Raw genomic sequence first — 13,711 nt, 5'->3', positions numbered from 1 at the left:
GTTCATTCTAGGGGCATGATACTACAGCAGCTGCCATCAGTTTTACTTTATATTTGCTTGGAGCACATCCAAAAATACAGGTAAGCATAATTCAGTAGATGTATCTAGGTTATTTGTGTATCACAGGTTTTTGGACGTATTGGTTGTGGTTTACCTTCTTGTTCTAAACTGCCGCTACATAATAAAATTAATTTTTGTTTCAGTTAATTCAATTACATAAAAATAGTATACATTTTGCGTCATTGGTAATACGTAATGTTTTGTCTCATTATTTCTTTTTCTCTGTCTTTTTCCACTCATGTGAAGCGACGTTTCTGCTGAGTCTTTTCCATAAGGCCATATCCTGGAATCTTTCCCTGTTAGACTTTTCTATCTAAAGTCTCTAATAATGTAATAAAATAATCCTGTTGATATGTACACTCATGTCCAAAATAATTGTCGCATATCTATAACTGTCTTCTTGTAAGAATATGTGATAATGATTTTTTAGGGTACTTTTAATACTGATACTATGTGTATAATCGGGAAATGTATATTTGTGGTAAATTTCAAAGAAAAAGAACTATAAATACGAAAATTAGAATGATTAAAACAAAATGTTGCTAAATGGACAAGAAAATTTTATTTTCGTTTTATTGTTCTTATTTACTGCTTATTTGACATGAAGGGGGCACGGTGGCTCAGTGGTAGAGCGTTCACCTGGGTTCCTGGTTCGATCCCAGCTCGCGCCGTGTGGACTTTGTGGTGGACAAACACCGTGCTCGTGGGTTTTCTCGGGGTTCTCCCGTTTCTTCCCACTTTCTTCATTCCATCATTTCATTCATTTCTCATAATCACCGTCTCCTTTAGCCTAACCGGCATAACCATGGGACGTAAAACTTAAAGATTTCATTTCATTTCATTTTCTTTTGACATAAAATTCGCTACATACATGTGTTTGCCGATTATACACATACTAACATTATAAGAAATACCGGACGAATTCGTTATTAAATTATATTCCTACAACAACATATTTATAGACATGCGACAAGAATTTTGGACATGAGTGCACCTAAAATATTTGCAATGATAGAACATTACAAATTACTTTTAGTGTATTTTAAATTACTGTAGAAGAATAGGCTTTATTAACACTTTATTTTTATTTACAATAGTGGTTTTACTTATTTTGTCACTTTTCTTTCACTATTCCACTAAATCTATTTGTAGTTTACAGTAAGAAACTGCAATATGAAAGCATTTCTTGAAGCTTTCAAAATGTCTCAGAGAGGGGAACCAATATATGACATCACGCCAAAACAGTTTGATTCTGTTGTTGTGACGTAACAAGCGTATTTTTCAGCTTTGTATCTCCGCAACTGAGAAGTATTTTTTCTGAGGTTGTTGATATGTGCTATAATGAAGAGTATTTCTACATGATGGAGTCAAGCGAAAATGTAACTCTTTTTGTGTTATTTCAACAAAACAAGAGACAAGAGACTTTTTTTTTTTTGTCAGTACACTAGAGCAACAATCTGCGCTAAATCTATAATTAGTACGAACTAGCTAAAATTCCCAGGTGTTATTTTGCGCTCTCTTTGAACCTTCTATCCATTTGCGCTAGAAAGAAGAAATACCGGACGAATTCGTTATAAGAGATATAAACTTTTCGCACCCCAGGGGGCGGATCTAGAAGGGATCGCACGCCCCCTCATTGAAAATATTTTTTTTATGTTATTTCAATGAGATTAGATGACTGAAGTATAGTTGTATCAGTATATAAATAAGGCTAATAGTATTCTCTCACAAGTAAAGGGTCCAAATGGATGAATCGAGTTGCAGGACGAGACATAGTGCGCCTGATAGAGGATGTGAAAATATGTATACGTGCAAAGTTATAGCGGCTGAGCGCCATAAGAAACGGAGGGAAGGGGGTCAAAGTTGGTTGGAGAAAAGCTATGCTATGTTATAGAAATACATCAAATAAACTGTTGAATCGTAAAAATAGTGAAAGACAGACAATGCAAATGGTGGTAGTTTCACATATTGGCAAAAGAAAAATGGGCAGAGTAGATCACGTACCTCAACCGCCATATTGAAATCTGCCATTTTGAAATCTGTGATATTTTTTGAAATGGAAAGGTAGTCATGCGGCACATGTCTTAAGACTGTGTTGATCAGGAATGCAATGATGCTGTCCGTTTTGTCATATCACTAACCGCTTATGAATTATGGACTGGTATATCGTTTTGGTTACCATCGTAACACATGCTCGAAATGACCACCCTATGCGCAAAAAAGACAAAAAAAAGGTGGAAATTGTTCTTCCAGGCCGGAACAGTTCTCTTTGGCACTATATGAAGCAAATTGGAAGTAATGTCATAAATAATAATGTAACTTAATATACAACTTGGATATCAAATTTCACTGTTAATTTTCTTGGCTTATAGATAAGTTTAACTTCTACATCTGTTTTTGTGATAATTCAAGCTTTCAACATACAAGTATTTGTTTCGTAAATAAATATAAAGATGATCGTAAATCTTCAAAATAAGTACAGATAACGATCACTGAAGTACATAATTGACTTTTTGAGAACATTCTGGCCCTGATTGATATATCACATGACTAACTTTCCATTTTGAAAAAAATATCAGATTTCAAAATGGTGGATTTGAAGATGGCGGCGGAGATTCGTGATCTACTCTGACCATTTTTCTTTAGCCAATATTTGAAACTACCAGCGTTCGCATTGTCCATCTTTTGCTATTTTTACGATTCAACAGTTTATTTGATGCATTTCTATAACATAGCATAGCCTTTCCCCAACAAACTTTGACCCCCTCCCCCTCCGTTTCCTATTGCGCTCAGCCGCTATAACTTTGCACATATACATATTTTCACATCCTCTATCAGGCACACTATGTTTGATCCCGCAACTCGATTCATCCATTTGGACCCTTTACTTGTCAGTCTATAGTTAGTACAACCTAGTTAATTTTCCCAAATGTCACAGTGGTTAATATTTTGCGCTCCATCGGAACCTTCCTTTTAGACGAAAATAAGAGATATAAACGTTCTGAGGTCGGACGTCTAACTTATTGAAAAAAAAAAAAAATGTAAGAATTATTCGAGTTGGTTTTTGTGTTGATGCGTCCCGTCGTCCTCAGCATCAAAATAAGCATAAACCTTCACAGATTGGCCAGATATACATATATAAGAAAAATATCCAGCGACTTGAAACTGAGTTATACAGGAGTTCTCCAGTTACCTCCTTTCAAAATTTATGGCACCTCTCCCAACGTTCCCAGCTTGTAATTAAACAAACTTCCTTCCAGAAAAACAGATCTACATTATGTTTCTTCAGAAGCCAACACTTCGCTCGCTTTTGTTCTCTTCAACTCCTGAATTGTTCGTCTCCCACGAACTGCACATGACACAATAGAAGAAGGGAAGAATGAGGTATTGTGTCATTAAGAAAGAAAAATCACATTTATTTACTTTCCATTGCTTTGGAAACACTGATAATTTGGTACACAATCAATCATAATTTTTCACACGTGTATTATAATTCTGAAATATCAGTTTCTCACGAAAATCCACTTTTAAGCACAGTTTATCTTGGAACATTCGGGAAACTCCAAAAAATTCATAGCAGCTTTGTTCTGACGAGAGTAGAAAACAAAGATATTATTTTTAGAAATGATCTAATTATATCATTTGTAACTTTTAATTATATTCAATCACACGAGGGCTGTTTGAAATGTGTTTTTGTGTATTGATGTCTTATGGCACTGCCACAGTGTTATAAGTTATCATTGAAATATGAAATTTAATACACATTTAATGTAATGTAAATCTTTAACTTAACATAACATTATTATGTCCTTTAGACTAAAAAAGACGTGTGATTATTGAAAGTTACTTATTATAAAAGTATTTGTGGAATGAGAATGTGGGAGGAAAACCACGGACTCGATGTTGTTCACTACAAATTCAGTTGGTCTCGGATTGAAATACGGAACCTGAGGTGAGTCCACCATCATTGAACTACGTGCCTCTTAAAACTGTGAAGTGAAGCTCTCTAGTTGGATAAAATACATAGTTTACCGACTATTTTCATGACTGCCTCATAAATGAATTTAAACATAATTGAATCCAGCTTCAGTACTGCAAAATCCTTATTTGTAGTTAAATAGTGATGTTACAAGGTTGTTTTACCTCTCTAGTGTAAAGCTATTTGAGTTGAGTTGAGTTGAGTTTAGTTTAGCGTCCCTTTCAGCAGCGAGGCTATATGAGACGTGGACCTACTGATTAACGTGGAATCCGAACCACATGAGCTCCCGCCGGGAATCGAACCCGGGTCTCCCACGCCAAAGACGCGTACGCTAACCGCTTAGCCACGAGGGAGCTCTGTAAAGCTATTTGAATCGGGGGGTCATGACACAAAGTGAATCATTGAAACTTTGGGTGGAGGTAAGAAAATATTAATGGAAACATAAATCAGTTAACAAGTAGATTTTTTATTAAAATTGTATAATTCGTGCATGAAAATTTAACTTTTAACCAAGACCAATAATATATAGAAATATTTAACACTTCTGACCAAAGTATATAAAATTAAAATACAGTGTAACGGTTTCGACAGCATAACGTTATCTTCATCAGATACTAACTCTGATCAGACAATCAGACCAGAGTTAGTGTCTGATGAAGATAAGTTGTCGAAACCGTTACACTGTATTTTAGTTTTAATAAATCAATGTGTATACACTCTGGTCAGAAGTTTTAATTATTCCTTTAGTGAGTTCCAGAGTCGTGATGATTAGATTTACATAGAATATATATATATATATATATATATATATATATATATATAAACTGGGGATGTCAGAACCATTGGGTAACTTTGGAAGCTATTACTCTTCTTGTGAGGCCCTGTAGATTTGCCGAATGTGAATTATCCCAAAAGAATGTGAAATAATGATGATATATCTTCGTTATGATTATAGCTTCTGTTGTAACTTTTCCACTTTAAATTTACTTGTTCGTGTTAGGGACTTCCATAAGACAATCCAACTGCTCAAATCACGGAAAAGAGACGCATACAATAAATAACTCATCATAGTGACAACATTAAGCAATAATTCCTCATGACTATATTTATGTATTTCTCCTAAAATCATCCAATAATACAGTATAATAAATCTCTGATTCTGCTTGCAATAAACAGAACCCATTAGTATCTATAGAACAATCTCCATAAGGTATTTATTTGAAACTCAAAAATGAACATCGAAATTCATTTTCCACAAGGGAACGCCAGGAATGGAATATTTATCCTTCACTGACAATTCCATGTATACCGATAAATTTTGATCTTGTCTAATTTCTATATTTATACATACCAGGTCAGAGAAGTTATGAAAGTATGTGATGGGAGGATGAGCACCCTTGATTGATACGTTACTTGCATTGAGAATTATGGAAAAGATTTTCTGAATAAGAATAACATGTTATTATTGGGGTGACCGGAAGTCTTTTCGTATTTAACGCATCAGTATCATGATAAGTATTCTACCCTTATTGGCAGGTCACTTGCCGCACCTGAGAAGCTTCCATGCTCAACGGTCTTCTGCTAACCTCTTCGTCTTCACGTATGATCTTTCTGTTTTTATATCGTCCATTAATTGTAGCCTCCTTCGCCCTTTCCCTCTCTTTCCTGCCACCATACGCTCTAGCACGTTCTCATGATACAGTTTCTTCTTAGGCAATGTCCTAATCAGTTTCTCTTCCTCTTCTCACTAATATCTAAAAGTGTTCTTTTCTCCCTCACTGTTTCTAACACCCTCCCATTCGCCTTCCGCTCGACCCAATTAATTCTTTCCATTCTTCTCCACCCCCACATTTCGAAGTCTTCCAGTCGTTTTTCATCACTTTTGCATACAGTAAAACACTCCACACAAAGCATTTTATGTCTTTTTCTCAACTCTTTATTCAAAGTCCCACAAAACAAACTTTTCTTCCTCCTAAAGGCTTCTTTCGCCATTCCTATTCTAGCTTCATGTTCGCACTTCATGTCATTACTAAGAATACTACCCAGATATCGAAAACTAATTAATTATTCTATTTCCCCCCTCCCACTTTTATATTTGACACAGACCGCTTCGTTCCAATCACCATGGCTTCTGTCTTTCTAACATTTATTTTCATCCCATATTCTTCACAGCCCTTCCTCAAGTGTTCTAACATCCTATTGATTTTCTTTTCAGATTCTGCAACAAGCGCCATATCGTCTGCAAATCTTATACATCTAATCATTCTACCTCCTAACGAAGTGCTGTATTAATCTTGCAGGCTCTTTTTCACTATCTCTTCTAAATAGATATTAAATAATGTTGGCGAGAGACAGCATTTTTGGCGAACTCCCCTTCCAATTCCATTTTTCTCTATTAGTTCCTCCCCTATCCTAACACTTACTTGTTGGTTCACATATAGGTTTCTTATGAGCCTGCGATCTTTCCATTCCAACCCAATCTTCTTTAGAACTCCCAACAACAATTCCCAATTCACGCGGTCAAAAACCTTTTCTAGATCAATAAATACAACAAACACCTGTTTCCCTTTTCCTATAAACCTTTCACCGATCACCCTTAATAATCCAATTGCATGTCTTGTGCCTTTACCTCTCCTGAACCCAAACTGTTCCTCCTCAACCTTTTCGTTTGTACTTCCATACAACTTTCTGTTCAGTATTCGGCTGTTCAGAATTTTAGCTGCATGAGATAAAAGGACACTAATAGTTCTATAATCTTCACCAAGGACGTACGCAGGGGGGGAAGACCTGGGGGTCCGTACCCCCCCCCCCCGAAATTTCGACTTTTTCAAAATTTAGCCTAATTTTAGGGGCAATTTTAGGAATTTTAATATAAAATACCTTCATATTTAGTTTGGACACCCCCGAAATAAATTCCTGGGTACGCTACTGATCTTCACCTCTCTTTGGGTTCGATTTCTTAGCCATCGGTATCATGATCGTCTTCAGGAAGTCTTTCGGCCACTCTCCTATTTCATATATTTCATTGCAGAGTCGGGTATTTAACGCAGTTAGAGTTATATGTAAGAATAAAATAAGTGTGGAATAATTCAGAAAATACGCATTTTTCAGTCAAAAAATATAGCTGATTCAAGCTTCATGTGTTGACTTAAAATCCATTTCTTGATAATAACATGTTTAGTATTTGAGTAGTAAATAATTTACAACCAAAATATATCAGTTCCGTAAGTCTTAAAGCAATAATTCTTATTTTAATTATTTCATTTATTTATTTATTTATTTATTTACCTTTTTATTTTATTTTTTATTATTTATTTATTTTATTTATTTATTTATTTATTTATTTATTTATTTATTTTAGGAAAATGCTGTAAAAGAACTGGACGAAATATTTGGGGATTCTAAACGGTCTCCTACAATACAGGACTTAAGCGAAATGAAGTATCTCGAACGGTGCATTAAAGAAGCTCTGAGACTTTATCCAAGTGTACCGCTTATCTCTAGGAAGATCAAAGAAGAGGTTAAATTAGGTAACATAATCATTGTTTTTATGTGAAGTATTTATTTCCATTCGGGAGAGGAGGAAGGGGCTCATTATTACTTTATTGTAATTTAAAAGTTATATTTGGAAGATAGTATAATTACTAATCATGCTTGTATTCCACATATTGAAATTCTTTTAAAATAATTTTAAATGCTCATATCTGCCATCTTCGTCTTGATTTCTTTGAAACATCACTTCCACAATATTCAGCATTAATTTATTTACATCAATTATTATGTAAACACATTAGAAACAAGAATATGAACGCTTCGTTGTTGCTCGTAGAGACCTTGGGAAAACGTATTTCCTTGGTTTTTATGGAATAACATCAATAGCTGAAATCTGAAAGAAATAATCGAATAGATGAATTAAAAATACTCGTAGGACCTAAAAATTTAAAAATCGATTTAGCTGGAAAATGTTGGGGCCGCCGAAGTAAGGGGGCGCAAAATTCGGGAGGGAAAGGAAAAGAAGGAAAGAAAAAAAGAGTGGAAAACTAGTGTTGTCAATATATCAGTACAAACTAATATGTACTTAAATCCTCTTCCTGCTTTAGAAAGAGTCCTATAATGTTACTCATGTTAGGGAAATGCATGTGTATATAAAATGGAAGGAAAAAAGTAATAAAAAGTGCTCAAAATCAAGGAAAAGCACGGTTTATTTTTGAAAATTTTATTACGCTTTGCGCCAACCATCGCTTCACGACTGGTCTGTCGACCTCACTCACATGTGTGAGAGCGCCGTCGAATACTCTCGCCCCGGGCGCTGATTTTCCACGGCACGGCACTGCGTTTTTGGCTATTGTTGATGAGAAGATAACAGATACAGAAGGGGGAGCGAAAGAATACGTCTTAAGTAAGTTCAGTCAGGAAGTCAAGATGGTGGTAATTGGAATGAAATAATAGGCTAATCGCTGATCACATGGCTATGTGGCTAGCATACGCACTTTCTAAGCTGGAGATCCCGGTGTAAGTTAATGTGGTTCGGATACCACGTTAAACTGTAGATCCAGCTCTCATATAGCCTCACTGCCAGTGTTTTATCTAGACGTGTTAGGGGGAAATTTTCCTTACAAAGTTTTAGAATTACTCCCCAATTTTTTTGAAGATATAAATGTAGCATGTACCTTATGAATGTGGACTCCCTCCTAGAGCCTTAGATTCCCATCGAAATTCAGGAGACTGGATAAAACACTGCTCACTGCTGAAAGGGAAGCTAAATTCGAGTCCAATCAATCATTGACTCCTTGTCATCATCACTGATATCTGACTCCTAAGGAATTTTTACATTGATTCCTGAATCCATATAATGATATATTTTTCAGTTCTTACGGGGGAAAAAGTATTATATTTCATTAACAGCAAAGAAACACAACCGTGAATTTATAACTTCAATAATAATAATAATAATAATAATAATAATAATAATAATAATAATAATAATAATAATAATAATAATAATAATAATAACATTTAAAAAACTTGAAAGGTTGATGAACTTCCTCGTTACACAATATGTGACTTCTTGTTATGTCCTTGATAAAATAGTTCCGTGAATGAAGAATCAACTTACTTAAATTCTGTGTCTATAATCTGAACACTGACCTTGGTTCGGATTACTACAACAACAATTACTCCTTGTTTTAAATTCATTTTAGTCTTGAAAGTCAATTATTCGACGCATTTACATCTATTATTTATTTATTTATTTATTTATTTATTTTGAATTCACGTTTACTCTCACTTCAACTTTAATACCAACTGTTAAAGTTATACTGCAAGATTTTTCTCAATAGAAACCTATTGATATTTAATGTTTGCTTTAAAATCAAGTTGCTATAAACAAAAGGTGCTAAATTAAAAAAAAAAAGAAAAAATGCTTTATTCTGTACGATCATAGAGATTTTTCTTCTTGTTCTTTTTTCTCTCGTAAAGAAACAATGTATCAGTGGTATTTTCAAAATCAACGAGCATCGTAGTGTCTTTCCCTGTCACCTTCTATCCACACTTGACGAAATCTGAAAAGAAATTTATATAATCAAATTATGTTATTTATTTATTTTCTCAAGAAAAAACGCAGTTCATCAACTCTTAAAGTGGCATATTGAAGTTATACATATACAGTTATGTTTTTTTCTGTCAACGAATTATAGTTTTTTTTTTTTTTTTTTTTTTTTTTAGAATTGAAAAAAATTATCATTTAGTGAGTCCACGAACCCATATAAAAAATCCTTAAGAGTCACGTACCAATAATGATGATGACAACAAAACATCAAACGTACATGATTAAATTAATAATAATAATAATAATAATAAAGGTGCTTATGTAAAGTTATGTAAAGTTATGTTAGTGTTTTATTACTAAATATGTGTCCTATCAGTTCATTAAGTAACGTCCTAAATATTATCGTGATAGATAGGAGAGGATAAATTTAAGAATCTCTTTTATATGTACGGTTCCTTCTTATAAGTTTTTAGGTGAAAATGTATTAATTAATGTTTGGAGTTTTCAGACTTCCTTAATTACGAAACTTTAAAGTTAACTTATTAATTCATTAAATGTGCACCTATCTGGTCAACACATTAAAATTAAAATTAATAAATTTTACAAAAGTGTTAGGGTATAATGAACAAGAATTTTAGGAATGATACGAACAAATGGATCAAAAGATTGCGATCGTGGCCAATAGATAGGAGCCACAAAATTTTTGAACGATCAATAAATCGAGTTTTCGTATTTTTTACGGAACAAGCACATCTTAAAGAGTTAAGTGATTGTTTGGTTTAGCTACACTACACTGCATGTTGTTCTCCATGCATAAGGCCTACAAAAAATATTTGATTGAAATATATTGGATCTTTTTATACATTTTTGGATCTAGGGCCGCAAAATTTTTGAACGGTCAAATAAATCGAGTTTTCGTATTTTTTACGGAACAAGCACATCTTAGAGCAGAGTTAAGTGATAGTTTGGTTTGGCTACACTATATTGCATGTAGTTCTCCACACATAAGGCCTACAAAATATATATATATATATTTGATTGAAATATATTGGATCTTTTGAGGCATTTTTGGATCTGAGGCCACAAAATTTCGAACGGTTCCTAAATTGGGTTTTCGTATTTTTTACGGAATAAGCACATCATACCGAGTTAAGTGATAGTTTGGGTTTGCTACACTATATGTAGTTCTCCACATATAAGTTGTATAAGAAAATTCTTGACTGAAATATAATGGATCTTGGACTGAAATATAATGATCCAAAAAGTTGAAAAAAAAGTACAAAAATTCACATAGTTTCTTTAAGATTGATGCATTTTCTTTTAAGTACTAAAGTTTACATAGTTTCTTTGCGATTGATATATTTTCTTTTAAGTACAAAAGTTTACATAGTTTCTTTGAGATTGATGTATCTTCTTTTAAGTACAAAAGTTTACATAGTTTCTTTGCGATTGATATATTTTCTTTTAAGTACAAAAGTTTACATAGTTTCTTTGCGATTGATGTATTTTCTTTTAAGTACAAAAGTTTACATAGTTTCTTTGAGATTGATGTATTTTCTTTTAGCGTGAAATTACTAAGAGTATGTCTCTTAGAACCATCCAGAGTACCTTCTAAATTAAATGACTTTTCTACGAACGATCTAAACGGAATTCCTGTATTAAACTTCATAAATATTTTCTTCACAATAACTGCTTTCGTAGTACCTTCGTCTACATCGATTTTAATTTTGTTTTTATAAAAGCTCTACCTAGTATTACTTATTTTTCTTCGTGTCTTCTTCACTAAGAGATTATCAAGAAGAATTTATACTAAACAATGGAAACAGATATAAAGGAATAATAATGCTACTAGAATAGCGTAAGTTGCTTTTCTTTCTTTAATAATAGAAATATTATTATTGCCTCGTGATTTCCCAAGCAAAATATGATGATTTCTGTAATGAAACTAACAAGCGAATGTAAGTCACATATATATCCTCAAGATAAGTAAATCAGAAAGAATGAATGCTGATCAAAGAATTCCAGATTAAAATTTCTTGTAGAAACTTTATTAAAGACTAAACACATCGTAATATTTTGAATTAAACAAAATGCGATATAATTGTATTTTCGTACAAAGCAATCATTTGAATGCATTTAAAATAGGTCTTTCAAACATACAGTATGTATTTTCGATTGTCCAGTATTGAGTGTTATATCATCCTCTTTTAAAAAATCTTGAAGCGGACATGGAAAATAAATTCATTCCCAGAAAATAGGAGAATATTATGACACAACACTACAAAAGTATCCTATAAACATTTTCGCTAAATGTTTCATCAGATAGGATAAGGAAGACGCAGGAATAAAAGAAAAATTTACAAACTGGAAAAGAAAGCTGTGAAGTGGACAGTTCGGCGCCATATTAACTAAATTTCGGAACTAATTGTCCGTAAGTGGACTCTGTATTTCAATCTGGACACTGTACAGCTACTTTTTTGTTCTTTAATTCTAATTTTCTAAGAAAGCTGTGAAGTGGACAGTTCGGCGCCATATTAACTAAATTTCGGAACTAATTGTCCGTAAGTGGACTCTGTATTTCAATCTGGACACTGTACAGCTACTTTTTTGTTCTTTAATTCTAATTTTCTTTATACTTCTTTCCCTCGCTATCTGGATTTGCTTCTGAGAGATATTAATGTTATATGTAATTAAAAAGAAATCTTTGAGTTTTACGTCCCACGGTTATGCCGGTTAGGCTAAAGGAGACGGTGATAATGAGAGATGAGTGAAATGGTGGAATGAAGAAAGTGGGAGGAAACGGGAGTACCCCGAGAAAACCCACGAGCACGGTGTTTGTCCACCACAAAGTTCACTTGGCGGGGCTGGGATCGAACCCGGGACCCCAAGCACCAGAGGTGAACGCTCTACCACTGAGCCACCGCGCCCCCATGTAATTAAAAAAGGGGAAGAAAAACTGGTTGGCTCATCAACTGAGAAGATTCTGTATAATAAGAAAGGTGATAGAAGGTACGGTGGAAGAAAAAACTACGATTAATAGATGATATTAAAAAGAAAAATTCATGCTTTTATATATATATATATATATATATATATATATATATATATATATATATATATATATATATATATATATATATATGCCCGTTCTTCGCACGGAAAGAATAGCTTTCATTTTGGACATAAAGGCCACCAAAACTGTCACCAATCAACTACGAGACCCCGAAAACTATGAGTTCGACATTAATATATTTCATTTTCATTATTTTTACATTTCACCATCCCTCCTTAGGAGTATTAATAGGGGCTGAATTTGGATTTAAACGGTATCGGAAGTGCCACTGTTCGTCTCAGCGACCCCGAAAACTATCAATTCAAGACTAATATCGGTCATTTTCGATCATTTTTATATATCTCCTCCCTATCCCCAAGTTGGACGGTCAAAGTGAAATGATGTTGAAAATTTGATTCGAGATCAGTCGGGTGGTTCAAGAGTTATTAAGCCGCAAACAGTCATTTTCAATGTTATGTCACATTTTCTAACTTTCGAGTAAACTGGAAAAGAATGTTGACCATTCCTATGCAATTCAAAGCAAGGCACATACCAAACAAACTTCCTTGCCATCTGCAGATAATTTCCGAAATTAAACTACCTACATACTGTTTTGTGATTCGATACTAATCTATTCCACCTACTAACTTAATTTCACTGGAAGTGGTGTCACAGAAGTAATAAAAAAATGAAAACTTCAGTAAGGGTATATTTGACATATCGAACCACCTTATAAAATCTATCGTTAATCACATTAGAAACCCCTTATAATATGCTTCAATAAATGTTTCACTCAAGTTTATTTTCCTAAATCACTTAAAATAGCCAAAGTTATTCCTATATACAAAAGGGATATCGTTTTTTTTTCGTCTGATTATCGTTCAATATATCCCATTCCTGTTTTTCCTAAAATTATGGAAACTATTGTTAAAGATTATCTATATAAATATACGACTGAACAAAATATAATTATGGAAGCTCAGTTTGGATTCAGGCCTGGGAAATCCACAATTGATGCAAGAGAAACACTAACGAAAACAACGTATGAAGTTTTTGAAAATAATGATTATGC

The 13,711-nt window shown here is 33.6% G+C and overlaps 1 protein-coding gene across 1 annotated transcript in view; it reads left to right on the top strand.

Moving 5' to 3' along the window:
* Nucleotides 1-13,711, top strand: part of LOC145682277 (cytochrome P450 4C1-like) — a 39,544-nt gene that overhangs the window by 14,062 nt on the left and 11,771 nt on the right. The window contains exons 2-3 of the mRNA XM_081753856.1: nt 12-80; nt 7,401-7,569. Coding sequence (XP_081609982.1) covers nt 12-80; nt 7,401-7,569 — 238 coding nt within the window. The remainder of the gene's footprint in view (nt 1-11; nt 81-7,400; nt 7,570-13,711) is intronic.

The sequence above is a fragment of the Thermobia domestica genome, chromosome 3 (genome assembly GCF_964235325.1).
Source record: "Thermobia domestica chromosome 3, izTheDome1.hap1.1, whole genome shotgun sequence".
Lineage (NCBI taxonomy): Eukaryota > Metazoa > Arthropoda > Insecta > Zygentoma > Lepismatidae > Thermobia > Thermobia domestica.
This window is presented reverse-complemented; position numbering and strand designations above follow the sequence as displayed.